Source organism: Atta cephalotes (genome assembly GCF_000143395.1).
Source record: "Atta cephalotes unplaced genomic scaffold scaffold00032, whole genome shotgun sequence".
Taxonomy (NCBI): Eukaryota; Metazoa; Arthropoda; class Insecta; order Hymenoptera; family Formicidae; genus Atta; species Atta cephalotes.
Genome location: NW_012130096.1, coordinates 1,080,371 through 1,101,469, shown reverse-complemented (window position 1 = coordinate 1,101,469; position 21,099 = coordinate 1,080,371). Strand labels below are relative to the sequence as shown.

General features: G+C 32.2%; 7 protein-coding genes across 7 annotated transcripts; 2 read left to right on the top strand and 5 right to left on the bottom strand.

Annotated features, from left to right (window-relative positions):
- Positions 1 to 829: 829 nt before the first annotated feature.
- Positions 830 to 3,813, bottom strand: LOC105621269 (methylenetetrahydrofolate reductase). Its single transcript, XM_012202739.1, has 5 exons — positions 3,605 to 3,813; positions 3,077 to 3,303; positions 1,853 to 2,013; positions 1,000 to 1,322; positions 830 to 890 (listed from the first exon to the last, which is right to left on the bottom strand). The coding sequence occupies exons 1-5, from the start codon at positions 3,811 to 3,813 to the stop codon at positions 830 to 832; spliced, it is 981 nt and encodes a 326-aa protein (XP_012058129.1).
- A 724-nt stretch (positions 3,814 to 4,537) lies between these two features.
- Positions 4,538 to 4,921, bottom strand: LOC105621086 (phosphatidylinositol N-acetylglucosaminyltransferase subunit P). The gene has a single exon (XM_012202557.1). It carries the CDS (start codon positions 4,919 to 4,921, stop codon positions 4,538 to 4,540), a length of 384 nt encoding a protein of 127 aa, XP_012057947.1.
- Positions 4,922 to 4,961: 40 nt separating this feature from the next.
- On the bottom strand, positions 4,962 to 5,394 carry LOC105621085. The gene is made up of 3 exons (XM_012202556.1): positions 5,378 to 5,394; positions 5,168 to 5,296; positions 4,962 to 5,100 (listed from the first exon to the last, which is right to left on the bottom strand). The coding sequence occupies exons 1-3, from the start codon at positions 5,392 to 5,394 to the stop codon at positions 4,962 to 4,964; spliced, it is 285 nt and encodes a 94-aa protein (XP_012057946.1).
- Positions 5,395 to 6,696: 1,302 nt separating this feature from the next.
- LOC105621084 (sugar phosphate exchanger 2) lies at positions 6,697 to 10,182 on the top strand. The gene is made up of 9 exons (XM_012202555.1): positions 6,697 to 6,973; positions 7,594 to 7,672; positions 7,750 to 7,885; positions 8,077 to 8,439; positions 8,755 to 8,799; positions 9,038 to 9,239; positions 9,316 to 9,464; positions 9,729 to 10,031; positions 10,114 to 10,182. Exons 1-9 carry the CDS (start codon positions 6,697 to 6,699, stop codon positions 10,180 to 10,182), a joined length of 1,623 nt encoding a protein of 540 aa, XP_012057945.1.
- A 265-nt stretch (positions 10,183 to 10,447) lies between these two features.
- LOC105621083 (gamma-secretase subunit pen-2) lies at positions 10,448 to 12,247 on the bottom strand. The gene is made up of 3 exons (XM_012202554.1): positions 12,017 to 12,247; positions 10,817 to 10,921; positions 10,448 to 10,738 (listed from the first exon to the last, which is right to left on the bottom strand). Exons 1-3 carry the CDS (start codon positions 12,084 to 12,086, stop codon positions 10,599 to 10,601), a joined length of 315 nt encoding a protein of 104 aa, XP_012057944.1. The 5' UTR covers positions 12,087 to 12,247; the 3' UTR covers positions 10,448 to 10,598.
- A 201-nt stretch (positions 12,248 to 12,448) lies between these two features.
- Positions 12,449 to 16,485, top strand: LOC105621082 (transcriptional repressor protein YY1-like). Its single transcript, XM_012202552.1, has 3 exons — positions 12,449 to 12,938; positions 15,258 to 15,852; positions 16,099 to 16,485. The coding sequence occupies exons 1-3, from the start codon at positions 12,449 to 12,451 to the stop codon at positions 16,211 to 16,213; spliced, it is 1,200 nt and encodes a 399-aa protein (XP_012057942.1). The 3' UTR covers positions 16,214 to 16,485.
- A 1,496-nt stretch (positions 16,486 to 17,981) lies between these two features.
- LOC105621081 (splicing factor U2af 38 kDa subunit-like) lies at positions 17,982 to 19,921 on the bottom strand. The gene is made up of 5 exons (XM_012202551.1): positions 19,878 to 19,921; positions 19,712 to 19,799; positions 19,108 to 19,174; positions 18,702 to 18,990; positions 17,982 to 18,490 (listed from the first exon to the last, which is right to left on the bottom strand). Exons 1-5 carry the CDS (start codon positions 19,919 to 19,921, stop codon positions 18,256 to 18,258), a joined length of 723 nt encoding a protein of 240 aa, XP_012057941.1. The 3' UTR covers positions 17,982 to 18,255.
- Positions 19,922 to 21,099: the final 1,178 nt, after the last annotated feature.

The window sequence follows — 21,099 nt, the reverse complement described above, 5'->3', positions numbered from 1 at the left end:
CCCGTACAATGTATGTCTACAAAATATGATTAGTTTTCTATGGTGTTCAGCAAAATCTGACTAGATTTCAATTCAAGAATAATTTCAAGATATTCCAGGTAAAAATTTTGATTTTCCTTTATCTCATCGATTAATTTTCATTATTTAATTAATTTTCATCATTTGCACAATATTATATTGTATTTAAGTTAGGATTTTATACGAATTAGAATGTTAACAAATTTGGAACGATATTATTTATTGCTTTATAAATAATATCAAACGAATATTCCAGCAACACAAACAATTTTTCTATTGTTCTATTTTAGATATTAAATTTAAGTTTCTCATTTTCTATAATTTATATTATTACATCTTTAAAAAAGGAGACTCAAACACAACTTTTCTTCTTCTTATTTTTTCTTTTTTCACGCTCTATTTTTTTTTTAGAATGAACAACTAATAAATTCCAGGCAAGCTCCAAAATTTCAGGTTTTTTTCTATAAACTTTCCAAAATATTCTATGTAAAAAAAATTAAAGGATCACCTATTCCATCCTCAAAAATAGGTAAGATGTCGATTCATTATCATTTCTCTCTGGGATAGCTCCGTAAAAAAATCAATCTGATCGAAATATCAATTACCAATCTTGAAAATAAATATTTCAAACTTTAAAATGTTTTTTTAAAAATCTCGTTATAATTCCTGACGAAGTTATATTCTTTTGAATATTTACCTATTTTTGAGGACGGACAAAATGATCCTTTAATTTTTTTGCGTAATTGTATATAAAGTATATATTTCAGTATAATTCCAAGGACATTCAAAGACTGCTGAATATCATGTTTTTCTATAGCTTTTCAGCTTTGAAAGATTCTATGTGTTTACATATTTCCGCCACCAGCGATAATCTACAATATAAATACATATGCGAAACATTAAATACATATGCAAAAATTATTTTTTTTAAATTTAGTATTACTCTTATTTAAATTTAAAACATTATTATTGATGTTTTACCTATTCAGTGTGAATAAATGAAAACCATATGTTGCTCCATTTCTAATCACGTCCGTAATTATCTGCGCTATCAAGTCGACTGAATATTTCCTCACCGCTTGATCGTCATCTTTCATTCGTGCTAACTCTTCTTTAATTTTGATCGGCACATCGAGCCTGCATTTGTCTATCATTTTTTCTAGACACGCGTGATTTGTCGGGATGAGAATCCCAAGTAGGATCGGAATTTGGATCCCGATTTCTCGACAATCCCTCACGAAATTTATTAGGACTCGAGAATCGAAACATATTTGCGTTATGATAAAATCCGCACCTGCTTCTACCTATAAGTATTTAAAAACTGAAATTCTTGCTCGCTGAGCAATTTCCGAGCAAGAGATTACTAGGAATGTAATTTAAATTGACTAAAAATTAATTAAATAAAATTAATTTAAATTAATGAATTTAAATTAAATAAAATTTAATTTAAATTAATAATAAGGCTTACAATACATGACGCATTTTTTCCTTGATTGCTTGCACTTAGTAAATTACTAGAAGTTCTGTATTAATTGTGTGATGTAATTCTAGTTTCATTAAATGAGCAATCCAGGAAAAAAATATCATCTTAAGCCTGATTACATCAACGTTATTTTAACTTTAAGCGAAGCTTAAAACTCTCTCTATCTCGTCCTCTCTTTTGGTCTTAAAAAGAGAAAATGAGAGTTTTAAACCTCATTTATAAACTCAAAGTAACATTGATGCAATCAAGCGGCCGTAACAATACAATGTTGCTGCTTTTGTGTTGAATGCGTCTCTTGCTCAATAAATTAGAGATATAAGATATAACTCGCACAACTACGTTGTCGATTACTTTCGCTTTCAGGTAATGTAAGTCAAGCTCCTTAGACGACGATTCGGGATGCATTTGCGGATAACCCGCAACGCACACGCAGAATGTATCGCCAAATCGCTGTCTGATAAAAACTACCAGATCCGCTGCATGTTCGAAGTCACCATTCTCGGATAACGAATCTGCAATTCGGCTAAATGTGTACTTTCCCGACAATCCAGAACATAAAATAATCAGAAAAAAACACGTTTTTTGAAACATATCATTGTCTAAAAGATACCTAAGGCCAGCCACATTCATTCAAGTATATTTGTCTATTTACTACTAATTTACTATAAATTTAAATTTAATTTAATTTAATTGCAGTAAAGCCTATGGTACATATTTAATGCATGATGCATTTTTTCCTTGCATGACTTACACAAGCATGTATACTTGACAACATGACAAATTTATATGAACCTATGTGGCCGGCTTAAAAACATTACAAAAAATCTAAACAACGCATTGGAATAAAACCTAATTTAATTTTCAATATGTTTTTTGCTTTCTGTGTCTTACTTTTGTCTTCATGTTTTTTTCTTCTTTGTGACATTTTATCAACAATCGCATTTCTTTTGATGTATTTCTTGTCTTTTTCAAAGTTGATTATCACTTTCATCAGAAATAAGAAAATAAAGGTAAAAAATAAGAAACAAAGAGAACATTATAGATTAGGACATTATCGATCTGTCCAAGTTTTAAACACTCGGACAGATCGATAAAACTCGAGCCACTCGAGGACCAGTTTTATTGCGAATTCTCCCAGATCTGATATAATCGCAGGCATGCAAATTAATCGTTTAACATAATGATATTACGAAATACACTAATGCGATTGTATCTCGAGCTTGCCAAAATATATCTCAACAATTAAATTAAAAATATATTTTTTAATTTCTATTTAGATCTTTTTATTTAGATCTTTTTTGGGGATTCGAATTATGCCGCTATAAAAAATTTAATACAAATTTAATACAAATTAAAAAAAAGTATTTCGATCAAATTCCAATCAATCTTTAATCGAATTAATTAAACTGTTTTAAAATTTTTAAATAATTTGTAATTCTATAATTTAATTTTTTTCCATTAAAAATTATTAAGTTTATCCACGTTAATAAAACACTAGAGATATATTTGTAATTATAAATACAAATATAAAACACGATTAAGAAAATCGGAAATTTGGCGGAAGAGTTAAATTACCTCCTCGCAATGCAAATATATTAATTATCCCGAAAGCAAGAGCTTTTTTCAGGATATAAATGACCTCGTCACGCTTTAGACCTTTAGCTGTTAAATGTAAAAGAGTATTGGCCGGAAAATTCTCTGCCAGATCCAATGGCAGATAACCATCGTTGTTGGAAGTTGCTTCATTATGCCACGTTAATGCATAAAAGAGAGGCGAATACTCTTCCATATCTATGAGAAACCTATAATATTTGTATTCATTTATACATTATAAATATTTATGTATATATAAATATTTTTAATATGTATTATGAGTTTTAATGCTCGATACTCGTGTTCTTGAGCAGCACATAATTTAAATATTAATATTAATCGTTTTAAGAAAATTTAGGATTACGCACAGTTATAACCTCAATAAATACCACCACGAATCCATATCAAAAGTTTCGAGAAAAATTTGTTCTTAATGTTCTAATTCTAAGACTCAGTGTGTCATACTAGTGCTCGATCTAATTCTACCTGATGTCTTTTAATTATACAGACCTTCGGTAAAACACACCGGATTTCCTCGTGGAAACAATTTCAAAGCTATAAAATATCTCGTTTTTACTGATTTTATCTTTTAACAATTGTCGCAGATTCACTATCGTTTTATGAGGATTCTCGATATGAAAATCGGATATGGAAGAATTGTCGTTTCCGTCAGCATCATTCCGCTCACATATGTCATTTTCAAGAATTAAGTTTCTCATTATAAATCAGATCATCGCGTAAATCTAATGTTAATACTTTCATTCCATGGACTATACTAATAAGCATCGAATTATGTAATGTACAGCGTGGCGCATCTCTTACAGTGATGTACACAATATTATATAATATACTTGTATAAAATATATATACACAATAAAAAAAAAATATATATATATGTATCATTAATTATGTATGACAGATTTTTATGTTATAAGAAAAACAATGTCGATTAATCTTCAATGCTAATAGATCTCAATGTTGTATATAATTTAATGTATTATAGAGAATAGAATAAGTCGTTTATTTTGGAAATGGTCCCATAATACAAGTTTCGAAAAATTATGGATTTTAATTACAATATAAATTTATATTTATAATATTTATTATTTGGCTTCTTAAAAGATTTCTTAAATAAAGTGCTTTTACATCCTAATAAAAAATTTTTTATGCATGAATATGTCTAAACATACACAAACATGCATAATATATTCATAAACATGTATAATTATATATGTATAATTATATATGAAATATGTCCGTACATGTTTATACATATTTATACATATTCTTGCATGAAAAATTTTTTACCGGGACTATGCTTAGAGATTTGTCATTCATTTGTTAGATTCGCATAACACGCGTTTCTTAATTATTATTTCTAACTGTACATCCACCTCAATGTAAAAAAAATAAATTATAATTACTGGTAAAGATTTTTATAGATTATTTTTTTCTCAAATATAATCTCCTACAGACTTCTGTGATCGGTATGTCGGATACAGTTGGTATTCCTCCTGGAGTAGTTTCGACATTTTGTAGGGCATACTTGTCCGTAATAGTTCGGATGTCATCGATGTCCGGAGTTATCAACATATTGATAGCAGGATAAATTAAAAATGCAAATGTGGTTAGAGCGGTCAATGCCCATATAGGAATCGCAATTGCCCAATACTTGGAGGGCCAATAAGTCAGGCCTAAATAATCATGCAGCATCTTGTCCGGTATTATCGCCCATATCATGTACAACAGGAATAACATATTTGATCCGATGTACATGGCATATCCATAGACAGCCCTGGGACCGTAAGGCGCAGGAGTGTGCTCCATAACGCATGTATATTTGAAACTAACAGATAAATATAATTGGCTAATTGTTGGCTCCGTAATGACTATATGTCGGTTCAGGTGGACCAAATTTTTCGATGGTTTCTGTAACTAGTAGTAGATTATCAAAGAAAGATGTAAGTGCCACACGTACTTTCTTTGCTTCCTTACCACTGAATGACCTGTACAGAAAACGATAAATGTTAGTAAAATAACATTTACAAATATTTAATGCAATTTTAAGCTTACACTTCTAAAATATTATTATTTAATGTAAGCTTCTTTGTGGCATCACTACGCGGTGGTTCCTCATCGACCCGAAGTACTTGATATACAATTTCTGCTTCTCTGGCGCTTGGAAAAGACACAGACAATTCTCTGTATAATGTTAAGGTTTTAAAAATAGTAAATTGAATAGTAAATATTATTATAAACAAATCATTTGTAAAATAAGGATACACTTTAAGGTCACTCATGGCATTGTATAGTGATACAAATTGTCCAAATTGTGAAATTTCTGTCACGCTATTCTGTAATCATAAAATATAGTAATGCGAGTATATAATGTAAATAAATATTATACACCTATATTCATGTACATACAAAATTTTAGTTTTTTAAATTTCTAATGAAAATTTGTTTCGGAATTTTTATACAAATTAGAATTTTAGAATAATATTGGAATAATTTTTTTCAAAAATATTCTAAAATTTCTAAGATTGTTTATTCTATAATTACTGAAAAAATACTTTCTTCAGATTTCTTCAGTTTTTATCAGATTTATAAGATTTATTAGAAATTATAGAATGAGAAATTTTAGAATATTTAATTCATATGTATATAAAATTCTAAAAAAAATATAGACTTTATTATTAAGCATTTCTGAAAAGTATTTCAATTTGTATAAAAAAATTTGAGCAACTTCCTAAAAAATTATAAAATTACTCAGAAAATTTTGAAAAATTACATGAAAAATTCAGAAAAAAATTTTCAGAGAATATTTGACATAACCTCAAATCGATCGTGACTCACATCAATGGAGTCAAATGGAGTCGCACAACGCAATCGTGCGATATGTTTAACTTAATGTGACACAACGTTGTTCAAGAATCATGTAACAATTATTGTATTTAAAAACGTTGCAATTAGCATCGACGCGATAGACATTCCCTCAACACATCTATGCAGGAGTGCGTCCATGGGCGTTGCTGACGTACAATAGTCATCTCGTTTAGTATAAACATTGCATTTCGAAGAAAAAGGAGGGAGAAGAAAGACAATAGGTAGGACTGCATTTACCAAGAATTTTTATCTGCTTCCAGAATCACTCTCAAATGTAGGTAATATTCAGTCGCTTGGTAATCACCACTCTTTAAACTTTTTACAGATCTCTTTGTTCTGTTTCTAGGTTATATTGACAGCTGCATTTATTTACCACTGTCATAAGTGTCATTGTTAAAATTTAGTTTAGGCCTTGTTTGATACTTTATCTTGGACATTTGTGAACAAATGATCAGTATTATGCAAAACATCGTGGAAATAATACCATACTTGAATAACTTATCCAGAAATCACAAGAGATCTCTATGTGTTTGTCTATTTAGCTAATTAATATTTTATTGTGAAATCTAAATATTATTTAATTAAATTCAGTTGCATTTTACTTACTACGTCAATTACGATAAGACGAAAAGATTATTTTATCTTGCTTCTGCACAAAAAGAATCCTATAATCAGAGTACAAAATACACTATTAAATACTACAAAAAAGTATTAATATGAATGGACCGACGAGAGATCTACCATGGGGTTTGCAATGTGCAAGATGTATGTGCAACGGTTGCTGCGAGCATCGTCGTATCAATTGGACAGCATGGCACCAAGGAAGCATATTGGCGCTTACTTATCTAGCATATACTTGTTATCATTTGACTCGGAAACCGATATCTGTAGTGAAGAATGTTTTAAGTCTCAATTGCAGCAATCTACCAGTACCTGCGGATATTTTTGTAAATGCTAGTAACCGAGATACCTGGTGTGATTGGGCTCCATTTGGTAAGGAGAAATATTGGATAATAGAAAAATATATACATTTAAATATATATATTTATTATATATTACTTAAATATATATATTTAAATATTAGATGTGAGAAAAAGTTCGTGGCATTTTTTTAATGCCATCTAACGGGAAAAACGCCATGAACTTTATCCCACACCTAATATTAATTACTTGTTTGAAGTATTTTAAAAATTCATGTATTCGCAAATTTATCATAAGTTTATCACGAGCATCAAATTTATTCAAAATATGTTTTGAAGCCTAATAAATTAAATATTTACTTCAATCAAGATTATATTAAAATTCAATTTGCTTTCTGTATAAAATCGCTTTTTCGATAAAATTTTGTAATGTTTTTAAAAAGAAAGATTGTTGTTTTAAATACATGATAATGAGTTTTCTATAACATTTGTAAAAAAATATATTTTGAGACTATTATCTATCAAAAATATTTTTTTATTAAAGATTATTGTTATTTATAAGAGAAAAATTATATATATATTTATTTATAAGAGAAAAAAGTAAACGGTAATTATTTTTCTTAACATATTTTTCTGTATGGAGGAAACAAATACTCGAATATGCAAATAATTTGTGCTACATTATTTTTGCAGATACGGAAGATGCACCAGCATTACTTGGCATGCTGGATTCAGCATTTCTGTTTGCATATGCAGTGGCTATGTTTTTCAGGTGGATATCTTGAAATGAGTTTATTACACGGTACAAGGGAATTTTATCAATAATATTAATCTTTTCTTTTCACACAGTGGGTTCATAGCGGAGAGAGTAAATCTGCGATACTTCCTTTCCATTGGTATGCTTGCTTCAGGCATATCATGTTACCTGTTTGGAATCGCTAAACCATACAATATTCACAATCTATGGTACTTTATTTTCGTGCAGGTAAATATCAATAACACATTAAGTGCTTTCTATTTGATGATACAAATTGATCCAAATATTGTACTCTCTTTGTTACTCGCGAAATGCTAAGAAAAATAGAACAACTTGCGTCGACTTGTGTTGTTATTAAATGGAAAGCACCTATTATAAAGCATATTAATAAAGATATTTTTCCCTTTTTTTGTACATAGGCACTAGGCGGAATCTTTCAAACTTCTGGATGGCCAGGCGTAGTAACTGTTGTGGGAAATTGGTTTGGAAAAGGCAAGCGTGGCTTGATCTTTGGAGTATGGAACTCTCATACATCCTTAGGAAATATATTAGGTAGTTTAATCGCGGCGGCATACGTCGAGTCCGATTGGAGTTTGAGTTTCATTGTGCCTGGAGTGGTAATGGGACTGATGGGATTTGTGATCTTCCTGTTCCTAATACCAAATCCTATCGAGTTAGGATATAGCTCGCCCGCTTCCCTCGGATATCGAAAAATTGTAACGAATAGTTCGGACGATGACTCGTTTGACGGAGGTTACGAATCTCATAGTGTCAACGAGGATGTAAGTTTGTCATAATTACTAAATATTTTTTGACGCTTTTTCACTCAGCAAATACTAGTCTATTATCATAATAGATGTTTTTTAATTTTAATAAGTATAAAATTTGTAGTGTAATACATTTTCCTATTAACACGTAATAGCATGTTTGTAATTTGATTATAAGCATGTTCTCTATACTTTACTATAATTACAATTTTATATAAAGTTCTTTTAGTTTTCCTAGGTTTTTTTTAATAATGCAAGTATCAAGATTAATTATTTTTAGTAGAATTATAGTTTGCACTTCCATAATAAATAAGCGTCTACTCTACCTAGCGTGTCATCTATCGCTGTGTCTACCGTGAACAACTTACTACCGACGTAAGTGCATGCCTACAGTTAACACTGCTATTTAGCTTTAAAATGTAACATAAATCACGTAATGCATGTGTTATATATATGATGCATAAATTTATTCGTAATTTTTAAACCACGTGAGGATATGTATTTTGAACAACAATGTGTCACTATAACATTTATTAATATTACAACTGCTTTCATCATGCTCTAACATATATAAATACTATTAGTAGTAATATGTAATTTATATGTTTCAAAGAATGTTGCAAATGAGCGCTCTGAAACTAGCCCAATGCTATCTGGACACCGACGTGATCATAATACATCTCACAATAGCGCGATCGACTTCATAGGAGCCATAAAGATACCAGGTGTTATCGAATATTCCTTGTCGCTATTTTTCGCAAAGCTTGTTAGCTATACATTCCTCTACTGGTTACCATTGTACATCGCAGCTACAAGTAGGTATTCACAATAATAATCTTATTGTTACTATCTCATTAATCTCGTTTTAGTCTCAATAAGAATTTCTTGCAGCTACATACAACGCAACTCTGAGTGCGGATCTGTCGACTCTGTTTGATGTGGGCGGTATAATAGGTGCTATAGCAGCTGGAATCATCTCTGATTACAGTGGCATGAGCGCGTTAACATGCGCCGCAATGTTTGGACTTGCATTTCCCGCGGTGAATACAATTTTTTTCTTAATACATTAAATTTTGCCACATAGTAGACTGAATTTTGTTACAAAAATGACAAAATTATTAGATTAATTATTAATGAGCTGTAAAAAAATAATTGCTTATATAAATTACTATAAATTCATTAAATAATGAAGCACATTGCTTTAAAGAATATTCTTATTTCTGAATTCTATGCAATATCATAAATGCAGATTTGAATGTATACATCATTTGTATATTTTAACATATGTGTCTTATATATTTCAGTTATTTATGTACGACTCTATCGGAAATACTAGTCTAGGCGTCAATATAGTATTACTGCTGGTAGGAGGGCTTTTAGTGAATGGTCCCTATGCATTAATAACGACTGCTGTGTCGGCCGAACTAGGAACTCATCCTAGTTTAGGAGAAAATTCAAAAGCTTTAGCTACAGTGACTGCCATTATCGATGGAACTGGTAGTATTGGGGCTGCAATTGGTCCGCTATTAGCAGGTTTAGTGTCTCAGTGGGGCGGATGGCACAATGTGTTTTATATGCTTATGTGTGCGGATTTATTCGCTCTACTGGTGAGTTTGCTTGTGAGTTTCAGTTGATTCTAAAACGAAATATCATTACAAATAATGTGCATATCATGTTTCGCTGTTTCAGCTTCTGTCCAGATTAGTTTACAGAGATATAAGATTGTATGTGCAAAGACGAAGAATTATTCAAATGTAGAACGTGAAATAAAATTCGCTAATTATTGCGTATAAATGCGGAGAGGTATGTCAGTTTTTATATATTTGAATCTGTGTATTTATAATTTATAGTCTTGTATCTCCTTAAGGGATGCAAGAGAGAGATTTAAATATATGGAAATCTATTTTGGACAATACTTTTTCATAACTGCTACACGCATCTAAATGTAATTTTAAACAGAGAAAAGCTAATAGCGCGCTGCTACTTTTCGAAATTGATATTTTTTATTAATGTATACAAAATGTAAAAAAGAATGTTATTTTTTTATTGTATGCTACATATCAGATGTTACCATATGAACTTACATGACATAAATATATTACAAAGTTTAATATACAATTGTTGAATGCACATATTTCTGCAATAAATTATTGCGTATCGCTGGAGTATCAAGCTCAAGGAATACCAGTGGGAATTATATAGCTGATAGAATCGGCGAATTCACCCCAAGCAGCTCTTTGGGTTTGGAAGATTATTATCCAAGCTAGTAAAGCAGCTGTCCAAATAACTGCTCCGATAGCAGAGAAAATCACATCTGAAAGAAACGTAAATGCGTATCATTAGAGAGGAGAGGCTAAAATTCGTTGTAGGAAATAAATTGATTGATACAAACATCTCTTAATCTGTTTTTGTTCCTCGTAAGGTGGTGCTATGAAAGCTTCTTTTGAGAACCAAACCGCATTCACGGCCCATAGGAATGGCAGCAGTGCAAAACCAGCTGTAACAGAGAGAAATTGAAGAAAATATTGGCAAGTTGTTGTAAAATGTGACTTTTGGCTGTGCACTGCGTTATTTTTTTTCTCTCTATACTTAAATTATATATACATATTTAGATTTTAGAAGAAAGATTTTGGAGAGAAGAAACAACTATCCCAAAAAATCAAGAACGCAGCTAAAGAAGTTAACAACATAAGAATTATATTTTGACACTAAGAATCATGTACTGCTGCAAATTCATAGCTATATTCATAGCTTTAATCCTAATTTTAGTTCTCAATCAATATTTAACATACTTAAGGATGAAGCATCTATAGATATTGCTAATCCATACATGTGTTAAGATCTGAATTGTAATGTTGAAATATGAAGTAATGCTGGTTCGAATTTTAAAACATGATTGGACAGTAAGGCTGTATTCGAGAAGCGTGCTATCAGCGCTATTTGTGCCATCTATTTTTGTTTTAACATTTAGTAAACAATGAAGATAGAATGACACAAATAGCACTAATGTCTCCCCGAATATATCCTAAGTGTGTTCAGAATTAGGTGATAAGGGGTATCTTTCAATAAAGCCTATTCGGTTAACTCTTAACCGAAGTTCAACTTATTTCTCATCTCTTTCCAGTTATAGAATCGGAAAGAGATAATAAATAAGTTGAATTTCGATTAAGAGTTAATTGTGAGTTGTGGAACTGGGCCTAATGCTCATTTCCATCAATGTAGATTAACTTTAATCTCAATTCTTTTCTAATTTTTTTTAATTTTTAGAATTGAAAAAAGATGAAGAATAATTTGAATCAAGTTAAATTTAATCTACATTGGTGGAAACGAGCATAAGAGATACAGACATAGTGTAACAGATGAATCATTACATTCTTGTTTGTTGATATTAAACAAAGATGAAATGATCACTTGTTACATTGTCTCTTCCTGGAAAATTGTCTCTTTAAGACAATTGTAAAGTGTCTTATGTCCCAATTTTGTCATGTATGTTGTCAAATTTGTGCCAACTATCCCATTCTACGGTACTCCATAAATCATCAAGCGCGAAATATCAATATTAGGACCTTTTAGCTTCGCGATGTCAACGTACCGCGAAAATACCATTTGCAGAGATGCAATTTCTTCTCGTTCGGTATTTTTGACAGGTCCATCGTAGCCATCGACACCAGACGGCTCCTAACCTATTCTCCTTTTTGAGTGTCGCTTAGAGACACCTCGTTTCCTCGATTAAACAATGTAAATAATGAAAAAATTGAGTCGATCGGTGGAACAATCTCAGAATCGCGCTGGCGAGAACTAAACGTGAGTAAAATGTGACAATAAGAATAAATGGAAAGAAAGAAAAACGTCTGGTCGCGCTCCCAAGATGGCGCCGCGATGAGCAACGGAGGCGCGCGCGCTCGAGGCTCCCCCTGGTGGCGGGCAGCGTCACGTGAGCGGTGCGGTCACGTGACCACAGACGCTCGAGTCCCCGCCGAGGCTCCGCTGTCGCCAGGCCAGCCGGCCATTTTGGTACGTTAACATGGCGTCGCCGCCGGAGATTAATATGGCGTCCTCGGACATAATAACCGAAGTGGAGATCCAACCGGACATCCAGGAGGTCGAGATAGAGGCGATACCGGTGGAGATACCGTGCGAGACCGTGGAAACGACGATCGAGGGCGAGGACGGGCAGCCGATGATAGCGCTGCAGCCATTGCCGGAGCCGGGCCGAGAAGAAATCATACTGCAGACGCAAGAGGAGATCGTTGGCGCCGATCCGCTTAGCGTATACGACCAGATTCCCGTGCCGGATAACGACATTTATGTCGAATCCAGCCCCGGGCCGTCGCGTAAAGCTGCTAAGAAGGCGCGTAAGAGCGGTGGCACGCGTTTCCGTGCCTCCGACCACGCGATTTTTGGCGAGATGGCCACTGAGACCAAGGCTAGAAAGTGGGAACAGAAGCAGGTGCAGATCAAGACGCTCGAGGGCGAGTTTTCGGTAACGATGTGGGCGTCCGGCACGGACGACGGTGAGTCTTTTTACACATTTTCGGTCTTCCTCTGGACTTCTCCATTCGTACTTCCGTTCTTTCATTCTCATTCATTTTTCTCTCTCTTTTTCCGTTCTTTTTATCCATCGCTCTCCCTTCGCCGAATTCTCGAGCTAAAAAGGAGTTTCTTTATTTCTTTCTCTTCTCCTTCGTCTCTCCCCTCGTTCCTCCTGGCCCCTTCGTTATCCACCACGCACACGGGCGGATACGCACTTCCGGTGCGATGCTCAGATCGATACTGCGTCGCTACACGGGCGCGCGATTCCCATGTAGAAAAATCGGCTACCTGGCTCGGTCACGTCGGCCGCGCGCTTCAGCCGGCTTGACAGGCCGCGTTGTTTGTTTTGATCCCGCGAACGCCATTATGCTTGGCCCCACGGGGGCAGCCATATTTTGAAAATGGCCTCTTTAACGCGGCGGATGGCCCGCCTGTCCACCGTTAAGCAAATGGCGGCGGCGGACGAGCCGAGCGACGTCGCGGAGCATCGCGGCACTTGATGTCCTATCGGCGTCGATACATTCAAATTTTGTCTCTTTGAGAGAGATAAAAATAAATAGTAATATGTAGAGCGAGTTCTAGCCGAGATTTTCATTGGAGAAAAAAAATGTGGATCTCAAGACGCACAAAAGAAGTTGCGAGTAACGCTCCTCTGACGTCACGAGAGATCCATGTTGCATCGCGAGCGCATATATCGGGTATCCTGAACTCGAACACGGGCGATTATTTCGTTGATTTGCACCTTCCTTGTTTTTTTATATATTTTAAATCTGTTTTTTACTTGCACTCTCGGAACTGAGTGCACTAAATTCAGAAAATGTAGAAATAAAAGACAGATCTTTTATTGCATATTTAAGGATGTATTATAAATATTTTTAAAATAATGGAAAAGCTATTTAAAAAATTACAGATTATTTTAGGTCATACATTTAGGTCATACAAAAGTAATAAAAAAGATTTGAGTTTACCATCTGACTCAAAGTTTATTTTAGTAAGATTTTTTAAATCTATGTTCTATGTATCTTTTTAACAGAAATATATGGAAACGTATTATAAAATAACGATAAAAACCTTAATTTATTATGCAAATACTTTAAATATTTCAGATGATATAAAGTTATATTGCAATGTAAAGATTAGTTGGTCTATAAATAAATAAAATATTTCTTTTAAATCTTTGTAATCAATCTGTGAATGATAATGAAGCTTTATATAAATCGTTTTGACTTAAAATATTTATAGAAAAAATTAAAATTTTTATCAATTTTTCAATTTTAACTTATAACAAAATAATAATGTAAATAAACAATAAAATTATATTTAAAAAATAGATTATTGTATATACAACTTTCATATATAGTTTCTTTAAAGTATAAATATTAATGCATTTGTAAAAATAAACATAATACATCTTTAAAGATAAATTGTATTTTGCAAAAATTTTTCAATACAAACTTTAATATTATTGTAATTTCTTCGGAAACAATCTTGCGATCTTAGATATTGAAGACGCGATATAACAAGATCCTATTTCTTTCGGTGCATTTTTTTACTTTTTTTTATCCTATATATCCCATTTTTCCTGAATAAAATACATTTTTTTTAAGCTTTCAACGAGAAAGTTGTAATGTTAAAATATATTCATGATTTTAAATTTAAAAAATTCGATGTTTCTATTTCTGGCAGAAATCAGAAATAATTAATTAACATTGCAAATAGTAATTTTAATTACCTTGTTTATGCACTGAAAAAAAATGACATCATTATATTAACAGCATTATTTTAATTGAAAATAATCTTATTGACTCAATAACAGTATTAATATAACAAATACAATTTTATTAAAACAAAAGTGACGTATTTTCCTTAATAGTGAGATTGAATTAACAAAATTATTTGCAATTAAAATAATGCTGTTGATATAATGTCATTCTTTTTCTCAGTATAGAATTGTAAGAAATTACATTAAGGTAGCCTCATCTTTTCACCCTAATTTAATTGCTATAATAATTTTATTAGAAATTATATCTCGTTGCAGTTTTATTATAAATTTATTCCTCAATCATATTTCCTTTAACAATCCTATACTAATTAATAATAATTTCTGTTCCCTTTTCTGTTACCAAATATAAAATATATATAAAATATAAAGTTTATATATATATATATATATATATATATATATATATATATATCAAACTATATGATATATTATTAAATTTATATATCATATAGTTAGCAAAAAATTGAAAAAGTACCGTAGCTTTTTTGGGACCGCTCTCCTTTTGTTGCTGTTAAAGGTAACATCCTATTAGCGCCTGACCTGGATGTGGATGTTCCAGATGAAGGTTCGAATCCAGAACCGGATCCGGACTACACGGAATACATGACGGGCAAATCCAATGCAAAGTTCAATTCGAATAGTTCGATGTCAGACGGTATGCCTGGTTTGGATCTGTCGGATCCGAAGCAACTTGCTGAGTTTGCACGACCCGGCCATAAGCTGAAGGTGCGCAAACCGCCGGTGATGGACGGTGTCGAGCGAACAATCGCATGCCCTCACAAAGGATGTACGAAGATGTTTCGAGATAACAGTGCGATGCGCAAACATTTGCATACGCATGGTCCACGAGTCCACGTGTGTGCGGAATGTGGCAAAGCTTTTGTCGAGAGTTCCAAGCTGAAACGACATCAGCTGGTGCATACAGGTGAAAAACCATTTCAGTGCACATTTGAAGGATGCGGCAAGAGGTTTAGTTTGGACTTCAATCTTCGTACCCATGTGAGGATCCACACCGGTGATCGGCCATATGTATGTCCATTCGACGGATGCAGTAAAAAGTTTGCGCAATCAACGAACCTCAAGTCGCATATATTAACTCACGCGAAGGCCAAGTAAGTTTCGCTTCTTTGTTATACTTTGAATTTGAAATAAAACCAGAAAAAAACGAGAAATATTTTAAAAGCTATTATCGTATTAAAAAATAATAGATGAGACGATTTAGATAAATAATTATGTTTGTAAAGTGATGCATTTTAAGATATTAAAAATATCAATTGCTTAAATTCAGAAGATCATGTATAAAATAGAAAAAAGAGGAACTTAATTATCTGATTAGATCTTGATTTTCATAATTTCAGATCTCGAAACGCGATTGGGAGACAAGTACAACAAATTCAACTTACACAGCCTCAATTTGTCCAAGTTGAAGTTGCAGATGTAGACAATCAACAGTTCATTGTCTACGCCGATTAGCCCCCCTAAACATTGATCTCGTATATCTCCCGCTGAACACTACTAAAGTATCGTAACCATTAATTATTAATCTGAACAATGTAAATATTTTTACGACGCGTACAAGTGATGTCATTACACGAGACATGGACAGTCAAGCTGTCTTAAGAGAATTAATGGAAGAATAATACCTCTGTGCTTAGATACGAATTTCTTGAAGAAAAAAAATGGAGCACTATATTATCGTAAAACACGAGAGGGCAAATAAAGAGTTAAGCAAGAAAGGAAAAAAAGTAAAAAAAAAGATAATGTGTACCTTCTAAGATAACAAGCTAGACTGTGTCGCGCATTGCTCAATTTCTTGTCCATCAAGAGAAATAGAGTGCGCTCGCATAATACACACTATATACATATACACTTACACACGTGCACACATATACACGAGACTGTATATATATAAATATATATAAGTACAATTAAAATATTGTATACAGTATATTTTGGAGAAATTCAGATGGGAATAAACCACGAAGATGCATCTTTTTCCGTCGGACTCAATTGTATCATCTTGGTAATATACGAATTTTACACTATGTATAATGCTGAGACTTGTTGATAGTGAATGATGAGAGAAGTAAAGAAGTTACGCGTGTGTAACGTATATTATGAAATTCGTAAATATATCGCAATCTTTATTGTATGATTCGGTATCGTTTTTCTTTTTATATCGACGGGATATAATCGGGAAGATTGACGGGATGTTTTTTTTCAACGGATATGGGAAGAAAATCGAAGATACGCGAGAGAAGGAAATTGTACAAAGAAAAGTATACCGAAATGCTGTTACTGCATCCCGATGTGATATTTATGAAAATGTTGCGACGTCTGCTCGCGCATCGGCTTGGAATACGACTTCGGCGATACTTGAAATTTCGAGCAAGAAGCAATATAATTGTGGATAGATTTAATATCGAATTAGAATAAAAAAATTATTACTGCGTGCATCTCCCATTACATCACCGATCATAATTATTCGCATATCATAATTTTATACGTGCGATATTGACAGGCATAAGTACACATACCTATGCACCAACCTGCATTAAATTAGGCGAAACTTTGGACAATTTGTTTAAATCCTACAAAGTATATATTCTTTCATAAAAAAAAGATTTTATTTTACAGCTGTATATAATATTCTTGTGGCTGTACCCATCTGTTGGTAATGTTTTCTTGTATACAATCTAATATCTTTTTATAAAGAAAAATAAGAGGAGAAAGATGAATTATTTTAAATTGTTTAGCGTTTAAACTTTAGATTGCTTGACCACCCGTTTTTTGTCAATAAACTTTCACCATCTATTTGCGCCTTACGGCAATTGTCATTATGTCCCACATTAGGCTTCTTTTTTGTACGATAGATACAATTTGGAATTATTTTTTAATATATCATATGGTCTACATTTTTACTGAAGTAATGATATTCGCGAGAAAATGAAAATATAAAAATGGTTTCAAAATGCAATTTTAATTTGAATAAAGAATTTAGATAATTATCCGACAAAAAGAAGCGTTATCGTCATCTACTTTTTGAAAGGAGGTAATTTAATAATTATGTGTATGTACGATTATATCGATGCTTTTTGCAGAAGATTCAGGATATCTTTGCAAAGCATACGTAAATTTTTTGTTGTATTCATAAATATCCACCAAACTACGTGCATCGTTTTTCACGGTATATGTTTAAGTTCGATAATTTATATGAAAATATAACACGAAATAAAAAATATATATTTCTATGCTTATATTTTATTTGTGTCTGTCATTTTTCATTGCATGAAAAAGACAATCCTTCAATTAATTCAGAATCATTAAATTATTAACAAATGATATAATGTTGAAGAGCACTAATTCTATTGATTACACGTATAAATATATAATATATAAGACATATGTGTATATAGATACTTTTCATCTGGAACACGAACAAGATAAATCGATCGTATCAAGTCCGTCCGTTAAATAATGTCAGATCAGTTGGAATGAAGAATCATTTTCTATAATTAATATCTTCCAGATCGGCCATCCCTACCTTTGTCATCCCTTTTCCGACGATCTTTGGATCTCGATCGCCTGTCGCGCGATCGCGATCGCCGCTTGCGATCTCGGCCGCGTGAACGCGAACGCGATCTAGATCGTCCTCTGCCGCTCTTCTTGCGACTGTACAAGTAGCGGCGCAACTCACGCGAGATGGGCTTCAAGTGCATAAAGTTACAGAATCCGGAACGTGTGCATTCTCTAAAATAAAAAGAAAAATAGAAGATATAAGATAACAAATTTCATCATTAAACATTTGCATAAATAGATTCTATTTAAAAAACTGTGATCTGTGAAGTATATATCATCTTATCTTTGTTGTTCATCGAATAAATAAAAGTAAAATGATAATACATTACATTAAAATGATTATACACTTTACAAAGCCAGGAGAAAATAATGTTAAGTTTACCCCATTTCATATTGACGACAACAAGCCTCTCTGAAATCCGTCACTGGTGAAAGTTCAGCGTATACTGGTCGACCACCAAACCAGCGATTATTCAAGTCATTTACAGCTCTCTCCGCGTCTTCCTCTCTGCGAAATTTGATGTAAACGTTACCCACCAGGTGATCGCCGAGATTGTCACACACGTTCATCTCCTCGATCTCGCCATACTTGTCTTCGCACTCAACAAAGACATCTTCAAAGAAGTTATCATAATGTTCTTGCATTTCTTCGTCTGATACATTTGCGACCACTGGAACAAAAATAAATCATATCATTTCTTTATTTTAAAAAGAATTTAACAAAATATGTATTGTATCAAATTGACAAAATATGTATAATTATCATTGTGGAAGTATGATGTACTCACAATGAGAGCCATCTGCACTTTTGGCAGAATTTTGGGGATTCACATACAGATTTTGAAGCAGGCATGTCTGGAAAAGAATTAATTTGTTTCAATATAAATGTTTAAGAGTGTTATGTAAGAACATTAATTTTTAATTGGTTCTAAATTTAATCTCGATTCTCAAGTAATAAGATATTAGTAACAAAGTCAATACAAATGTTCTGTTGTCATTCTCTAAATATCAAAAAAAAAGGATAGAATGACGCTTGTGTCGACTTGTGTTATCAAATGGAAAGCATCCATTATTTATTGTCATTCATCAAAATGATGACAAAATTATGTCTTTGATGACATTTTAATATCAAAATGGCAAATAAGCAAGGTTGCTATCCGAGTTGTTATATCATGATTTATAAATTTATATCTCAGTTTTAATTAATTAATTAGAAAGATTGTGAGTGAAGCAATACAAGATGAATATTAATCATAAAGAATATGTTTCAACAATTCATATTAAACATTTAAAAAATAGTTGTAGTTAAATGAGGATTGATTCTTTCCATATTGTGTAGACACATTTAAATAGCAAAAAATTAATTACCGATTTAAATTAATTATTTAATACCTGACTGAATGTAGGTTTATTGTGGATACGCGAGCAGCGATCGCCGTGGCGGCAGGCGCCGATTTTGAAGTAAAAGGAGCAATTTACTCTGAAAAGAGAAAAAGAAAAGTGTAGGTTAGGATAAGTCTCCATTCATTTACAATTCGGCAAAACGAGTTTTCCTTACTTATCCTTCTCGGTACCGAAGATAGATGCTAAATACTCCGCCATGATTCACGTCTTCTCGAAGACGAGATTATTCCGAGAGTTGTTAATTTGCTCGAACCATCAAAATCTTTCAAGCATCACCATCATCACGCGCGACACACGCCGATAGACATCAAAATGGCCGCATTAGTTATATTCACAATGAAAAGAAATGCAGCATTTTCATGGAAAAGAAGCCACCAATCAAAAATGAACGCAAAAAAAGAATATGGCTGTTAATTGGAAATGTCCACAAATGTCTAAAATGAAATTCAATATGTTATTGTGAAATTATTTAATAATTACACAATAATTATTCAGTCTTTTATTAATTATTTAGTCTTCTTCAGTTCCGAGTTCGCATATTCACAAAAAATTTACATTAGCTACATTATTATATAATTAATATTAAATTATTATGTAATTAATATAAGCCTAGATGATAATAATAAAATTGATTAAAAATCGGATATTAATTAAGCTAGATCTTAAATGCATAATTCAATGGAAATTTATATATTACATATACTTACAAGGAGAAGCTACGCAAACGAGAATGGAAATTGAAATAAATTGAAATGGATTCAGATTTTCAGAAATATTGATTCACGAATGTTAAAATGAATGCTTTTCAATTCTGAATGCATTTTTATTCATTTATGGGAATTGCATGGAGCATATCTCTATGCCTTTCAATTTAAAAATAATATTAGCTTTTTCTATGCACAAGCAACACATTGTGAATGCTGTTCAATTCAAAATTTTGAATAGGAAATGCAGTTTTCCAATTGCATCCAATTGAATCCAATTAAATCCAAAAAAGTATTCGTTACTTAAAATACGCATTCGATTAGAAAAAAATTTCAATCCATTTTAATCCATTCTCGTTTGCTGGAATCGATTCTTATTTTAAGACGGTCTTAAATGTCGCTAATGCATGAACCTCTAATTGAGTCATGGCATCTTAAGACTGTACTTTATAAATATAAGATCTGACTATGACTCACTATATCGGCCGTTGTCTCTTTTCAATTTTTGAATTCTTTTTAATGTAATAGAAATAATAATAGTAATATGAAAACATTAAAAATAATTAAAAAGAATAATTTTTCGCATTATTTGTTTTAGTAAAAATAATCTAAGTTTGTAAGAAAATAGTAAAAAAATTAATTTATAGTATAATTATATATAAATTATGCATA

Excerpts from the sequence above, each read along its gene's own strand:
- LOC105621269 (XM_012202739.1), bottom strand. The coding sequence starts at position 3,813 with ATGAGAAACTTAATTCTTGAAAATGACATATGTGAGCGGAATGATGCT. Across the intron at positions 2,014-3,076 it reads TATATTTGCATTGCGAGGAG|ATTCGTTATCCGAGAATGGT; the intron begins GTAATTTAACTC and ends GCCGAATTGCAG. Across the intron at positions 891-999 it reads CATTTATTCACACTGAATAG|ATTATCGCTGGTGGCGGAAA; the intron begins GTAAAACATCAA and ends TTTATATTGTAG.
- LOC105621086 (XM_012202557.1), bottom strand. The coding sequence starts at position 4,921 with ATGGAGCACACTCCTGCGCCTTACGGTCCCAGGGCTGTCTATGGATAT.
- LOC105621085 (XM_012202556.1), bottom strand. Across the intron at positions 5,101-5,167 it reads AATAATAATATTTTAGAAGT|GTCATTCAGTGGTAAGGAAG; the intron begins GTAAGCTTAAAA and ends TTTTCTGTACAG.
- LOC105621084 (XM_012202555.1), top strand. The coding sequence starts at position 6,697 with ATGAATGGACCGACGAGAGATCTACCATGGGGTTTGCAATGTGCAAGA. Across the intron at positions 9,465-9,728 it reads TTGGACTTGCATTTCCCGCG|TTATTTATGTACGACTCTAT; the intron begins GTGAATACAATT and ends TATATATTTCAG. Across the intron at positions 10,032-10,113 it reads CGGATTTATTCGCTCTACTG|CTTCTGTCCAGATTAGTTTA; the intron begins GTGAGTTTGCTT and ends TCGCTGTTTCAG.
- LOC105621083 (XM_012202554.1), bottom strand. The coding sequence starts at position 12,086 with ATGGCTACGATGGACCTGTCAAAAATACCGAACGAGAAGAAATTGCAT. Across the intron at positions 10,922-12,016 it reads CTGCAAATGGTATTTTCGCG|CTGGTTTTGCACTGCTGCCA; the intron begins GTACGTTGACAT and ends TCTCTGTTACAG. Across the intron at positions 10,739-10,816 it reads ACAAAAACAGATTAAGAGAT|ATGTGATTTTCTCTGCTATC; the intron begins GTTTGTATCAAT and ends CGTTTCTTTCAG.
- LOC105621082 (XM_012202552.1), top strand. The coding sequence starts at position 12,449 with ATGGCGTCGCCGCCGGAGATTAATATGGCGTCCTCGGACATAATAACC. Across the intron at positions 12,939-15,257 it reads GGCGTCCGGCACGGACGACG|GTAACATCCTATTAGCGCCT; the intron begins GTGAGTCTTTTT and ends TTGCTGTTAAAG. Across the intron at positions 15,853-16,098 it reads TTAACTCACGCGAAGGCCAA|ATCTCGAAACGCGATTGGGA; the intron begins GTAAGTTTCGCT and ends TCATAATTTCAG.
- LOC105621081 (XM_012202551.1), bottom strand. The coding sequence starts at position 19,921 with ATGGCGGAGTATTTAGCATCTATCTTCGGTACCGAGAAGGATAA. Across the intron at positions 19,175-19,711 it reads ATAAACCTACATTCAGTCAG|ACATGCCTGCTTCAAAATCT; the intron begins GTATTAAATAAT and ends ATTCTTTTCCAG. Across the intron at positions 18,491-18,701 it reads TGTCGTCAATATGAAATGGG|AGAATGCACACGTTCCGGAT; the intron begins GTAAACTTAACA and ends TTTTTATTTTAG.